We start from the raw sequence: 14,138 nt of genomic DNA, 5'->3' as shown, positions 1-14,138 counted from the left end.
TCAGACGTGCTATAAAAACCCATCTGTTCACCTCTGTTGACTGATCCACTCTCCTTTCAGTGTCGATCTGTTGTGTTGTGGTACTTGATCAGGCGCCAGGACGCCCCTTGGCTGGGGCAGCTGTGCGCTGAATAAAAGTTATTAACATAACATAACATAACATTCAAGAAAGAAATGAAATGACATGGCATCGCATAATCTAGCATATTTTAGGCACAGTTTTTCCGTGTTAGGGAATGCCATGCCTTCTGGAAAGCTGTATTTCAATTCAATCGTATGCTGTAATGTTCCTGACACAATCTGACTTTAATGTCAGTAAATTTAAAATGCGCTGTGCTCCTTTCGATGTTACTGTTTAGTTCCATTAAAAAGGAATCCAGACTGGGAGGTGGTTGATTTCCCATCCCCAAGCCACCCTTTAACCTTCTTGTAGGTTCTGTGGGTCACGTCTTCTGAAGCAAGACTTGTAGCTCTGTGGCTGTCTCTACAAAGGCAATGTTGAGCAGAATGAAATCTGTATAAATCAAATGTGGATAGGACACTTGTAACCACTTTGCCAGAAAATATTGAAAAACCCTCATAAACGCCGTGTATTTCGAGTAGCAGTTTATCTTATTCTCCGCCCCACACTGGCGTTGTGGCAGTAGTCATAGGGTTTGACAAATAATACCTTGCCAGCCTCACCCGAGGCAATCCCTGGTTTATCGTGGCAGTATCCAGAGACAAGAAGTTACCCAACTGATAGGTATGCAAAGATATATGTAATAAAAATAGTCTTCAATCTCTAAATTTGGACTTTGTTCATGTAGTTGAATGGCTATAATAAAATTGGAAGGTGGGTATGCTCTTAGGACTGAGTGATGGATCCTTCGCATATCACTTTATAGAATACGTCGACATGTTTCAGCTCTGCGGCCCGTAGGTCAATGGAGCTTTCGTCAGGACAAGAAAACACATATACAAAAAGATAAAAATACTTTCACTATTTGTGTAGTAATTTGGTGATTTGAAAACTTAGTAGTCTTACCCACTATGGATCAAGCTTTCCACCTAAGGAAGAGAAACAAGGTAATGTCTGGCTTATTACTATTGTGGTGATAGAAGCATACATCATGTTAATGCTCAGCGGTGTGATCCTTTACACTACACAGAATTCCGGTACATATTATTAGAGAACACTCGAATAAAAAATACTAAGGCGAATCAAACAAGGGAAACAACAACATTGTGAGAGAATATACGGTCACAATACGGCAATTGTGCAGAAACTCATAAGGTTTTTTGTACAGAAACTAATAACGTTTTATCGTTATGAACATCACCCCTCTACTCGATGTAACCAGTGAAGGGTGCTCTAGTCAGAACTGGCAATTTTCAGAAGGAAATTCGAAATACCTCATGTGAGGTCTTACCTTTGGGTCAAATCATGAGGCCCCCTCAGAGGGTATGGACAGTTAGTCCCAGGCTCAAATAAGTATATAGCGTCAACAAATTGTAATTTTAAACCCGTATTTTAAACGGGCTTCAGTAAACAGCGAGACCTCACCCACGTGGGAAGCTGCTTCCGGGTCTTGTGCTGGCGCTGCCCTCTGGACACCGGAGCCACGTTTCCGGCGGGGTTTTGATGCAATATCATTGTTATAGAAAGAGGACCAGTCTGGATACAGAGAATTTGTGTATCGGACTGTGAATTAAATCAGTTATTCTGGTCATAACCACAAAGTCATTAAACATCAGCACCATTAGTTCATTTTTTAAAGTTATTATACTTAAAGATGCAGCATTTAAATCGTTTGGTTACCAAATCTCATTACGGTGTTGGTTGCATCCATCATTCTTTTCATAGTACATGTGATATTAATGTGTAACCGGCAAAGCGATCTCTGTGTAGATTATCGAATGAAATGGTGCCAAGAAATCTCATCGTTGAGTCCCTGTTTATTTGTCTTAAGACGGTCTACCCAACGTTGCTCCCTCTCATAAAGCACTTTTTCCACATTGGGGATGCTTTCGGACAGTCTTTCAATCACGGTCCATTTGAGTTCTTCAATGTCATGTTTCAGCTCCACAAAGTGTGAGCAAAGCTTCGCTGTGTTTTTTTGAAGGCGGATGTTACTCTTATGTTCCCCTATCCTTAATTTCACCTTTCTGCACGTCATTCCTATGTACTTTTTTTCACACGGGCAGGTTACCATGTAAATCACATGGGATGAATTGCAGTTGCTGTGTTGTTTTTGGATCCAGTTCAATGTGGGAGTAAGCTGTAAAGTTTTTGTTTTGGATGTGGATTTGCACGCCAAACACGATCCACAGGGATAGTGTCCGGTAACCGGCGTCATTTGGGCATCTCTTATTGGTTTTTCCAATCTCAGTTGTTTAGGGCGAGTATGGACCAGGAAATCACGAAGGTTCTTAGTGCGTTTGTTGGCAAAGCGTGGTTTAGGCCAATCGTATTTCCCTGTGTTTAAAATATGCCAGTTCCTATTGATTAGTTTATTTATTTGATATGTCACTGGGCTGAAGGTTGTTACACAGGTCATGAGATCTACTGTTGGAGTTTTTTCATAGGTAGTTAGGAGATTTTCTCTTGGTTGATTCAGAGCCCTCTTACGGCATTTAGATACCACAGACGGTTTGTATTGTCTTTTTACAAGTCTATCACTGAGTTCTTTTGCTTGTTCCTGATAGTCATTCACTTGGCTACAATTCCGTTTGAGACGTAAAAATTGGCTGTACGGCAAGTTATCTCTCAATGGTTGAGGATGGAAACTTTTGTACGATAACAAGCTGTTCTTTGCAGTAGGTTTTCTGAAAGTTTTTGTTTCAATGTGGTTCTCTTGTATGTAGATAGTTAGATCCAGAAAATCAATACTCTCTTTATCAGCTGTGTGAGTAAAATGGAGCCAGCGGTCTCGTGTGTTGAGCCACTCCATGAATTGGTTCAGATCTTGATCATTGCGCCAAATCAATAGGACATCATCAATATATCGTTTCCAGTATAATATACTGGAAACGTAAGGGTTGTCTGATGTCAGGACATTTTTTGTTTCAAAATTACTCACATACAGTCCCGCCACCGAAGGAGCAAAGGCACTCCCCATGGAAGTGCCATGGCTTTGTAAAAACAATTGACCATCATATTCAAAATTATTTTCTGTAAGCGCCAGCCGGCAGCATTCAAGAACAAAGTGTCTTGGTGTGTTGAATTTCCAATCTTCCATAAAAAGGACGTCCTCTAGCATTTCTAAGGTCTCATTTTGGGGTAAGCTGGTGTATAACGATTCGACGTCCAAACCCACTAATAGCATTGTGGTGGGTCGAAAGATCTATCTTTCAACTGATTTAACAAGTCTCTCGTGTCCTTCAAATAAGCCGGCGTCTTTTGGACCAATGGTTGAAGAAATTGATCGGCAAATTTTGAAAGTGGCTCTAGTATAGAGCCTATGCCCGATACTATAGGGCGTCCTGGTGGCGGAACTGTATGTGTTTTTGGTAGAGAATAAAAGAAAGGAATTTTCGGGTCAGTTGTTATTAGGAATTCAGCCTCTTTTTTACTGATCCATGCATGTGTTTCTGCTTCATGGACCATCATTGCAATAGTTGTTTTCAGTCTAGATGTCGGGTCTGAAGTGATTTTGGTGTAAAACTTCTCATCTGCCAATAGTTTCAAACATTGGTCTCTGTATCCTTCTTTTCCCATGACGACTACGCCACCACCCTTGTCTGCGGGTTTAATTATTATGTCTTCATTAGCCCGAAGTTCTTCCAGGGCATGGCGTTCCTTCCTTGTCAAGTTGTGAAAGGGTTTTTTGGCATTTTGTTGGATTTCATCAATTCCTGTGAAGATGGCCTGCTCAAAAGCTTGAATTTCAATAGGGACTATACTGATAGGCGGAGTGAAGGTAGACTAGAATGAAATCTGACCAAGACAGCTCTTCCAAGATTAATACTCTCAGTTGCACCTCTTTCCATTGTTCATTTATGCCACATTGGTTTTCAAGAGACTATATTACTTTGCCTAGAGAAGACTGTAGGTTCCTCAGAAACAGTAGAGCAGTATTGTAAATCACCGTTGCTGATAAGGGACTGTAACACTGAACTATGGAGTATAATATCTCCACAGAGAGTTAGAAGCTAGAGAGGGCCAATTGACTGCTATTGGAGTGCCCGTACAACAATGTTAATGCATTTGTAAACTTTTTTTATGCAAATGTTGAAACAGGCAATGTCATAACATTCTCATTCGTTTGAATCTTCTAAGTGGGTTTACATTGTGCCTCGCTTTCTTGACTATATAATAAACATTACATGGTTATATTTCCCTGCAGTGGATCAGAGAAAGAAACTAGCTTAGCTGAAGAACAAATGACCCCAAAACCCAGCGCAATTCACCTTGCTCTTCCTGATGTCCACGACCCTGACAGCGGTGAGTTATGAAAAAAAAACACGTTTTGGATTTTTCCTTAGAATATTGTTACTTTTTTCTGGTAATTATCGTGTGTTGAAAAATGCCCCTCCCTGAAGGGTCATCCAAACATTGTGGCTCCCTTTTCCTATTTTTCTGATCTTGTTTTTGTTTGCTTTAGGATTCTGAGCACTTTACCACTGCTGACCAGTGCTTAAGTGCATGTGCTTTCTCCTCTAAACATGGTGACATTGGTTTATACCCGTTTGGCATATTTAATTTTCTTGTACGTCCCTTGTAAACTGTTATACCATATACCCAGGGCCTGTAGGTTAAATGCTATTAGAGGGCTGCATTACTTATTCTGCCACCCACCTAGGTAGCCGTTCAAACCCATCTCAGGCATATCACTGCAGTCCCTGTGTGTGCAGTTTGCCGTCACCTAAACTTGGCATTTAAAACTACTTGTCAGGCCTGAAACTTCTCTTTTGTTACACGTAAGTCACCCCTTAGGTAGGCCCTAGGTAGGAATTAGAAATGGGGGGTCTCTAGTTGGCAGTAGTGACACTCTGTCCAAGTAGGGACCCTTCCTTTTAGTCAGGGTAAGGGAGTTGCACACCCAAAAGAAAACCTGCTCTCCCCCTTGGTAGCTTGGCACAAGCAGTCATGCTTATTGCAGAGGCAATGTGTAAAGTATGTGTACATAACAGACACAGTAACAGTGAAAACACCTCAAATGGACACCACACCAGTTTCGAAAAATAAACACTCTTGATCTAAACCAAACAAGACCAAAACGACGAAAATCCAGCATGCATAACTCAAAATGTCACTATTAAAAGGTTTAAGCAATACATTCCATAGAATTCTAAGGATGCATTGATTTTAGCACAAAATAGGTATGATGCTACAAAATCCAAGACGAAAAACAGCTGCAAAGGAGGAAAGCATCAGAAAACACAGCAATGCATTGGTTCTTGAATCTCAGGGGAATGGAGGCGTCAGTTCGTCTGCACACAGGAGAGGTGTTGGGTTGATTCGTTAATGTAAGGAGAAGCAATGCTTTGACTTCTGGAGGCAACTCCTTTTGGTGGGGTGATGCATTGGAAACTTGGCGCACAGGACCAATGCCTGGAAATCTGGACGCGGTGCGTCAATTCTTCCAGCTCTGTACCTTTGATGCGTTGATTCTTTCAACTGCACAGCAGGGCCTGCATCAGAATTGGAGCGGGGGTCTCGGACTTCGGAGACACTGTGCCCTGGACTCGGGCTGCAGCAGTTCTTCAGGCCAAGAACAAGCACTGCATTGATTATTCAGCCACATCACAGGGAGCCATTACTTTTTTAATCGCACTGCAAGCATGCAGCGGCAAAAAACAGCATGGATTTTCAAGTCTTGAAGCAGCAGAAACTGGAATTAGCATGACTTGGCAAGATCCATCATCGTTCTTTAGCTCACTTCGCCACCCCAGTCACAGATCTTGGTTGAATCCATCATTGTTCTTTAGCTCACTTCGCCACCCTAGTTCAACTGTTCCCAGGATGCTTGTTTCCGGTTCAGGGAACACCTGGCTTTGCAGTTAGGGCAGGACTGTTCCCATGAGGCAAAGGGTCAAGACTGATTTGCATATTGCAGGGTCTGAACTGGGGTAGCAAAGTGAGCTAAAGAACGATGATCGATCCAACCCAAATCTGTGACTGGGGGTGAGTGTCTGAAAAGTTTCAGCGCTCCTTCCATCATTTCTTCTTTGTGTTTACTTTGTTTGCCCTAAGTTGGCGGGTATGCCCAGACGTGGGTCCCTTGCTCACTTTGACACTGGATTCAAGCTAGCCTAGCTGATGAGAGGTGTTACCCTGAAAGCGGTACCAGGATACTTGTTTCTGGTTCAGGGAAGACCTGGGTTGGCAGTTTGGGCTGGACTGGTCCCATGAGGCACAGGGTCAAGACTGATTTGCATAAAGATGGTTCTGAACTGAGGTGGCGAAGTGAGCTAAAGAACGATGATGGATTAAAAAAAAAAACAACGGCGTGGTTATGCGTATAGGGATTGAGACGCCTAAGTTTAAGGGTAGCACTAAAGTAAAGTTGATTGTGATTAATATTCACGGTGCTTTAAGGTATGGAGAACCACTAACTCCACAAGTTTAGAGAAAGTTTCTCAAATGCAATTTTTACTCCCAAGCACACGTATAAGTAGACAAGGTTTCCCTGTTAGTGATAAATATGTACAGTGATTCAATAACACATTACACAATAAATTCTTTGTCAGTGGGTTCCTTTTGTCCCGCTTTAATCAGTTCTTTTCAGCAACAGCCAACGCGTTTCGTCGCATAAGGGTGTGATACCGCGACTTCCTCAAGGCTATGGTTTAGAACGTGTAGTTTTATATATGCGGTGTTAATTCCAACCCACATAGGGTTTCTGAAGATTCGGGATGGCGCAATATCAGCGCAAATCCTTTGGTATTCCACTCCCAATAAATCACCAAAATGTTCAGATTTCTAAGTTTCCCAGCGGTGATATTCCAAGTAATCCATGCGTCATGCAACAAACGCAGAGTGCAGCGTGACACGCTGCACTCTGCGTTTGTTGCATGACGCATGGATTACTTGGAATATCACCGTTGGGAAACTTAGAAATCTGAACATTTTGGTGATTTATTGGGAGTGGAATACCAAAGGATTTGCGCTGATGATGGATTCAACCCAGATCTGTGACTGGGGGTGAGTGTTTTTAAATTCCGGGTGCAGGGAACCCAAACTCCAAATCTCCTTCTTTTCCTAATTAAAAATTACACTTGTGAATTGGTACAAGGCAGCTCCAATGATAACCAATGAGCGATATAGCCCTTGCAATAGTGAAAAACGAAGTTGGCTGAATTTCACTATCACCACATCAGCACATGTCCTACCTTTCACATACACTGCGCCCGGCCCATGGGGCTTTCTCGGCCCTACCTTAGGGGTGCCGTACTGTAGAAAAAGAGAAGGTTTGGGGCCTGGCAAGTGGGTGCACTTGCCAGGTCGACATGGCAGTTTAAAACTGCGCTCACAGACACTACAATGGCAGGCCTGAGACATATTTGCAGGGCTACTCATGTGAGTGGCACAATCAGGGCTATAGGCCCACTAGTAGCATTTGATTTACGGGCCCTGGGCACACATAGTGCACTTCCATAGGGACTTACAAGTAAATCAAATATGTCAATCATGGATAAACCAACACCAAGAGTGCCAGGCCTAACAGTAGCCCTAAGGGCAGGGTGCTCTGTAAATAAAAGGTAGGAAATGCACTTTTATGTTTTGCATATCGTGGTAGTGACAAACAGCCTATTTCAGTTTTTTACTACTGTTAGACCTACTCCTCCTATAGGTTAGCATAGGGCATTCCTTAAAAACACCTTTAAGCTGTAATTCCTGACCAAGCGAGGAGTAGCTTTTTCATGTTTCATATGTTTGGAATGGTAAGGACAAATCCTCCTTGCTGGTGAAGTTGGATTTAACATTACTGTTTTAGAAATGCCACTTTTAGAAAGTGGCTTATTTGGGGTATGGGTCTTTATGTCAACAGCTAATTTGGGCTTCTTTTACATTTATAAATAACAAGGGACCGCTGGATTTATACACAGGCCAAGATCAGTAATTAACTTGATCTTGATTTTCAAAAGTTGATGGTTGAATAAATGCAGCTAGACCCTTGTTATTTATAAATACTTTTAGAAAGTGGACATTTCTCTGTGCTCATAACTCTGTGTGCTTTGCAGCCTGTCTCCAATACACATACACATCTGTGCTGGGTGACGGCTACACTTTGTGCATTGCCTCCAGACAGCCGTAAACACAGGAAGGTGAGGTTCATCTGCTTTCTGATGGGCCTTCTTAGGCAGGGAGGCATGGGAGGGGCTAACACTTACATTCGAGTGGAGTGGTGTGGCTCACTGGTTAGAGGCGGCAGACCCGGGAGCAGAGGACAGCCCGGGACCAGGGTTCAATTCCCGACGCGGCAGGGTCTTGGACCAGGGTCAACGGACTCGATAATTCTCGCCTCGGTGCCTACTCTAACTAGGGATCACACTCGGCAACTCTGGGCATTAGCTTACCTCATCTCCACAACGGCCCCCCACATACGCCAGGGATGCCTGGTTTCACCTTGGAGATACCCAGTAGGGACCATCTCACATGGAAAGCCAGGACGGGTTCCCCAGCGGTCTACAGCGCAGAGATACTCCTTCGGGAGTTGATTCTAGCGCTTTAGAAACCCACAATCAATCAATCAATCAATAGGTAGTGTCCTGTCCACACACAAAGCACTGATTTACCCCCTCAGATAACCTGGCAGAAAGGACTAGATTGAAAGAGATTCTTGTGCACTCCAGAGAGTTGATTTGAAGTCACCCCCTACATCAAAGACACTTTTGAGTAGAAGTACTGGGTATTTGACCCCCTAAAATAACACACATCTGGATGTTAAACTGAACCTATGTCAGAAGGACTGCTGTGCTGCTTAAAGCACTAAACTAGACTGATTTTCTGGAAGGACTACTTTTCTGCTTGTTGCCCTGCTGCCTACTGCTCCCTGCCTCTTCTGAAAGGACTCAGCCTTCCATAAAAAGTGATCTCCAAGGGCTTGCTGCCTTGCCTCCTGTTTTCTGAAGTCTCAAGGTCACAAAAGACTTCCTACAATTCTACTGGTGCTGCTGGACTCTGCTTTCTGTGAGTTCTACCCTTGCTTGAGGCGCCCCTTCCAAGCTCTGGGCCTCAGAAGTGGGTTCTACAGCAATAGTCACCAAAAACCAATGCATTGCATAGACTGCATGGGAAATTCTGCTGCATCACCCTTTGCAGCCAATACAGAGGCTGCCCTACAACAGCAGTTCCACCACCTGTACGGCTCAATGATGACTTGCTGTGTGGCTCGACAACAACATATTGCATTCACTTTAACAGGGCTGGACGCCAACACAGGAACCCCTGTGTGAAGCTTCACAACCATGCAGTAGACTCCATCCAAAGTTTTACATCAGCGGGACCTGTCAGGGCCCTGTAGCCGGCCTGCAGTTGGCCGCGGTCAGACTGAACTTTGGATATGCACCGATCCCTCGTCTCATGAAGTAACCTTTTGACTGCTAGTTACTTCTAGGTACTGTTTTTGCGTTTAATATTTATAAATTAATATCTAGACTTCTACTGATTGGTTTTTGTAATTTTGGTCTTGTTCTACTCAGATAAATATTCTTTATTTTTCTAAACCGAGGTGGAGTCTTTTTGATGTATTCATTGTGTTGCTGTGTGGGTGTGTTGCACAACTACTTTACACATTGCCTCTTTAGATTAGCTTGACTGCTCTGTGCCAAGCTACCAGAGGGTGAGCACAGGGTTATCTTTTAGTGTGTAGTTAGCTGACCGTGACCAGTGTGGTTTTTCATGCCTGGTCTGGGTGCATACCTCAGCCAATCGGGAATCCCATTTCTAACATTGTGTACATTAATATTAGATACCAAAAATATAACGCACAAGTGAACATGGAATTCTGCCTTCTCCTTTGACAAAGGCAGTTTTGCCACTTGTCAAAATGTCATTTGAGCATTAGCAAATAGTCTATCTTTGTCACTCAATACAATCTTTTTTTGTAACAGTTCATTGCATGCCCCAAAACTCATATGCTATTTGAATCAAGTAGAAAGAATTTGTTACTGGTCACCCAGTTTCTTTAGAGGTTATACAGCTAATGGTTATTTTGATCCACCTACATGTACTCCTCAACATGTTTTATTACTTTTTTGCCAACGAGAATGCAAGTCTGGTAGTTTTTAATCAACATAATGCCAGTGACTGTAAAAAAGCTGGATTTTAAAAGAATCAAAAAATATATTTGTACCACTGGGCATCTTTCTGAACACTCCACCAGTAGCATATGGTACCGTCCCACTCTAGACGCTTAAGCAGGGGTTTCTACTGGACCCACGGGCTGGCGAGCTGGGTCCCACTTAAATCTTTGATTTGTTCGTGGGCCTCTCCTGCCTGCAGTTCTACAGACAAAATGCTTATAAATGGCACCTTTATGAATTATCATGAGAGGTTACAGGCTGGCATGCAGAGCGAAGGAAACACTGAAAGATAAAACATTAAAATAGGGGAAATAGAGAGAGAGGAACATAGAGTAAACATATTAGCTTGAGAAAGAAATATAAGAAATACAAAGGATCTGAGACAAATGATGAATAGACAAAGGGGAAAAACAATGGGAGGAGGAAGGAAGGGTGACCGGAAGGGAGAAAACATGAAAGGAAAGAAGAAAAAAGGTGAAAGAAAGAATGAAAGGGTTAAAGAATGGGTGGAAGGCTGAAAGGATGGATAGATGGAAGGCTGAAAGATTGGGAGGAAGAGTGGAAGGATTAAAACGTGAAAGGGTGAATGGATGGAGAGGCAGAAGAATGGACAGATGGAATAGAGTGAATGGATGGTTGAAAGGACGAATGGATGGATATATGAATATATTGAAGTGTGGATATGTGAAAGGATGGGTGCATGTATGAAAAGATAGATGCATGGCTGTAAGGATGGACAGAAAATGTATGGTTGGACAGTGCAATGGGATAGTGGATGGAAAGGTGAAGGCTGGATGCATGGATGAATGGATGGAAAGGTGAATGGATAGATGGATGGAAGCAGGGTGAAAACATAGAAGGAGCTCTTGTAAGCAGCATGCGTTTGCTTGCTTCTCATGCTCGGTGTAATTAGAGCTATGTTTCTATTGGGGGTATTTTATCTTTCTGGCTACTCCTTTGCACTCCACCTTCACCTTTTCAAAATAGTCGCCACCTGAAAGTCATTCAAGATGCAAACATACCACCGTTTAACAGGGGAACACCATCATCACAATAGCCCTTTGTCCCTTTGCCTCTTTCCTGGGACCGTCATTCAGCAACACTAGGCCCAGATGTTTCTTTCACATGTTTCTCCATGTTTGAGTGCCTTCCACCCAGGTGATAATCCCAATCTGACCAACTGGAAGATCCGCAACACAAAATGTATTGTCCTTCTACCCAGTGAACTACAGACATTGTGTCCTAAGAATATTATACATACAAGACTTCTGGCCACTGCACTGAGTTCTACCACAGCATGACATTTTTTGATCATGAACCTATTCCATCTGTAACCTTTTTCATGCCCACCTGTGGAAACTGCTTTGAAGCAGACAGATTTCTTGTGTTCTGAGTTCCAGAGACCCTTCGCCACTAGTTAAGATACACAAGAAATCCACACTGTTATTTTTAACTGTTTGATTATAAGCCAATTTTAATGGAGAATGAATTAAACTAATTTCAGAAACCAGTTAGATCGTAGCGAAAGTGTAAGAAAAAAACTGTAATATCATTAAGCCAGGCAGCATATTGTACACGGTGTATATTCCAATAGATCAGATATATTCAGATGTATCTAATCTTTAAGCACCAAACGTATTGCCATAATAAGGTTTAAGTAATTTGATAGGATTACCACACGTTCTTACCTGAACTTCATATGTTGGTCCAGCTTGTCCTGGAAAAGATGTTATGAGACAGATCCCAAATGGCCTTGTAATGGCTTAGCTCTGAGTTATGCTGTTCAATGATCTGGAATGTTGTTTATTTATTTTATTTATTTGACACATTTATAAAGCACATTGTGACCATACTGGTATCTTGGCAGTGGGAGAGACTCACCAGCACATGAGGGAGGGAGAAAGGAAGGGGGTAAAGGAAAAGCTGCAACTGAGATACAACCAAGAGTAACAAAATACTGCTATATAAAGTGCAACAGTGAACGTCGACATTACTTAGGTAAGAGCCATGTTTTCAGGGCTTTTCTAAATTTCAGAGGATCCATCAGGGATCTGATGGGAGCAGGAAGATTATTTCAGATTTGGCTACTCACCATAAAAGCACGTCCGCCATGTCCGGTCTTCCTGAATTTTGGAATGCACACATGGTTGGCGGTGGCAGAGCCAAGGCACCTCCCAGGGGAGTATCTTTTTTGCCTGTTTTGTAGTGGCACTGGTCCACTGCCCTGGAGGGCTTTAAAATCAATACAAAGTCATTTAAAAGCTATACACTGATGCAGCGGGAGCCAGTCTAGATCTTTTAATGCCATGCAGGCAGATGACCTCCTGGGTCTGTTTATTCCAACTTGGCAGCAGAGACCTGGACTCTGTGCAATCTATTTAGAAGATACTCTGATGCACCTAAAAGAAGGGCATTACAATACTCCATCCTGCTCAAAATATCACTGCAAACAATGAGTTTTTAGCAGCAGGTGGCATCAGTGGGAAAATCTTCCAGAGACCTTGAAGTAGTGAAAAACAGGTCCCTGCTACTTTATTCACCTGTGTTTCCATGGACAATTTATTATCAAACGTAACACCTAGGTTACGAACAGATTCAAAAGGATATCTCTACATCAGAAGACCAGACGTTCGAATGAATTGCAATTGCGACTTTGCTTGCGGAACAACACAGGAGCTCTTTTTTGACCCCATTAAAATTTAAGGGAATTTAGATTGAGCCAGCTGATGACATCATTCATACAGTTCTGGAAAGTGGTGACAGACGCCGGTTGGCCTTTGTCTAAAAACAAAATTGAGTGTCATCTTCATAGTTCACCACACTAAAATTATGAGATTTAATGAGTGATCAGAAGTCTCAGATGGATGTTGAATAAGACTGGACTCAAAGCTAAGCATTGCGGAACTCTGTGATCCAAATTCTTATAGTCAGATGTATGGGGAAAGAGCAGCTGCCTAAGAGTATTCAGATGGGTAAGAGTGCAAGCATTTTTTACGGTACCACATACACCAATCGAAGCAAGACGATACAATAACATAATGTGGTTTACCGCATCAAATGCAGCTGAAAGATCTAAAAGGACCAGAACAGCCGATTGACCTCATCATTTCACACTCTAAGTTCATCCGGTGCCATAAGCATGGCCGATTCAATGTCATGATTCGGCCTACAGCTAAATTGCTCTCTTTCAAGAAGAATATTGTCTTCCACAAATTGAGACAGTTTCCGGCTGGCAAAACGTTCCAGAATTTTGACTGGATAAGGCAGAAGATGAATAGGCGACCTCATGTCTGGGATCATTTGTCCAATGAGGTACACAAATAGACTCCAAGATCTTGCAGATCTTGTCCTCAAACAAATCAGAATATTTGTCACAGAGCTTCTGTGAGGAAGTTACTGCCTGGCTCACACACTCTGGATTAGTTACTGCCTGGCTCACACACTCTGGATTAGAGACATTACACACAATGTCAAAAACCTTTTTTGCTTTATTATTGTTAAAGTCAGATCCCTCCACAGAGAGGGCAGTGAACAGCTACTATTCTATGTGTCATTAATTTTGAGAAAAATAAACCTCTTGAACATGATGTAAGGTGAGAGAAATGTAACTTGCATAATCATCTTAAAGTCTAAAACTTTTATGCTTTCTCCTACCCATCACATTTCAAAATCAATACATGAATATAGGAACTAGGAGCATATCAAAAACAAATGATGAATATAAAGCATATTGTTGCATAATAATGAAGATAAATATATCAGGTATTGCCAAGGAATAACAACTTATGTGGCCCATGCAAATGAGAAAATGCACAATATAGGGGGGCAAAATGTATGACGTTTTTGTAAAAAAAATATGTTTCCGACAACAACCCCCAGGGTGGAGAATTAGTTTTGGCAAAACT

General features: G+C 42.3%; 1 protein-coding gene across 1 annotated transcript in view; it reads left to right on the top strand.

Moving 5' to 3' along the window:
* Positions 1-14,138, top strand: part of TTC7A (tetratricopeptide repeat domain 7A) — a 1,530,821-nt gene that overhangs the window by 1,250,676 nt on the left and 266,007 nt on the right. The window contains exon 17 of the mRNA XM_078649658.1: positions 4,329-4,426. Coding sequence (XP_078505784.1) covers positions 4,329-4,426 — 98 coding nt within the window. The remainder of the gene's footprint in view (positions 1-4,328; positions 4,427-14,138) is intronic.

Source organism: Lissotriton helveticus, chromosome 6 (genome assembly GCF_964261635.1).
Source record: "Lissotriton helveticus chromosome 6, aLisHel1.1, whole genome shotgun sequence".
Classification (NCBI taxonomy): domain Eukaryota; kingdom Metazoa; phylum Chordata; class Amphibia; order Caudata; family Salamandridae; genus Lissotriton; species Lissotriton helveticus.
Note: the sequence above shows the minus strand (reverse complement) of the source record. Positions and strands in the feature narration are given on the sequence as shown.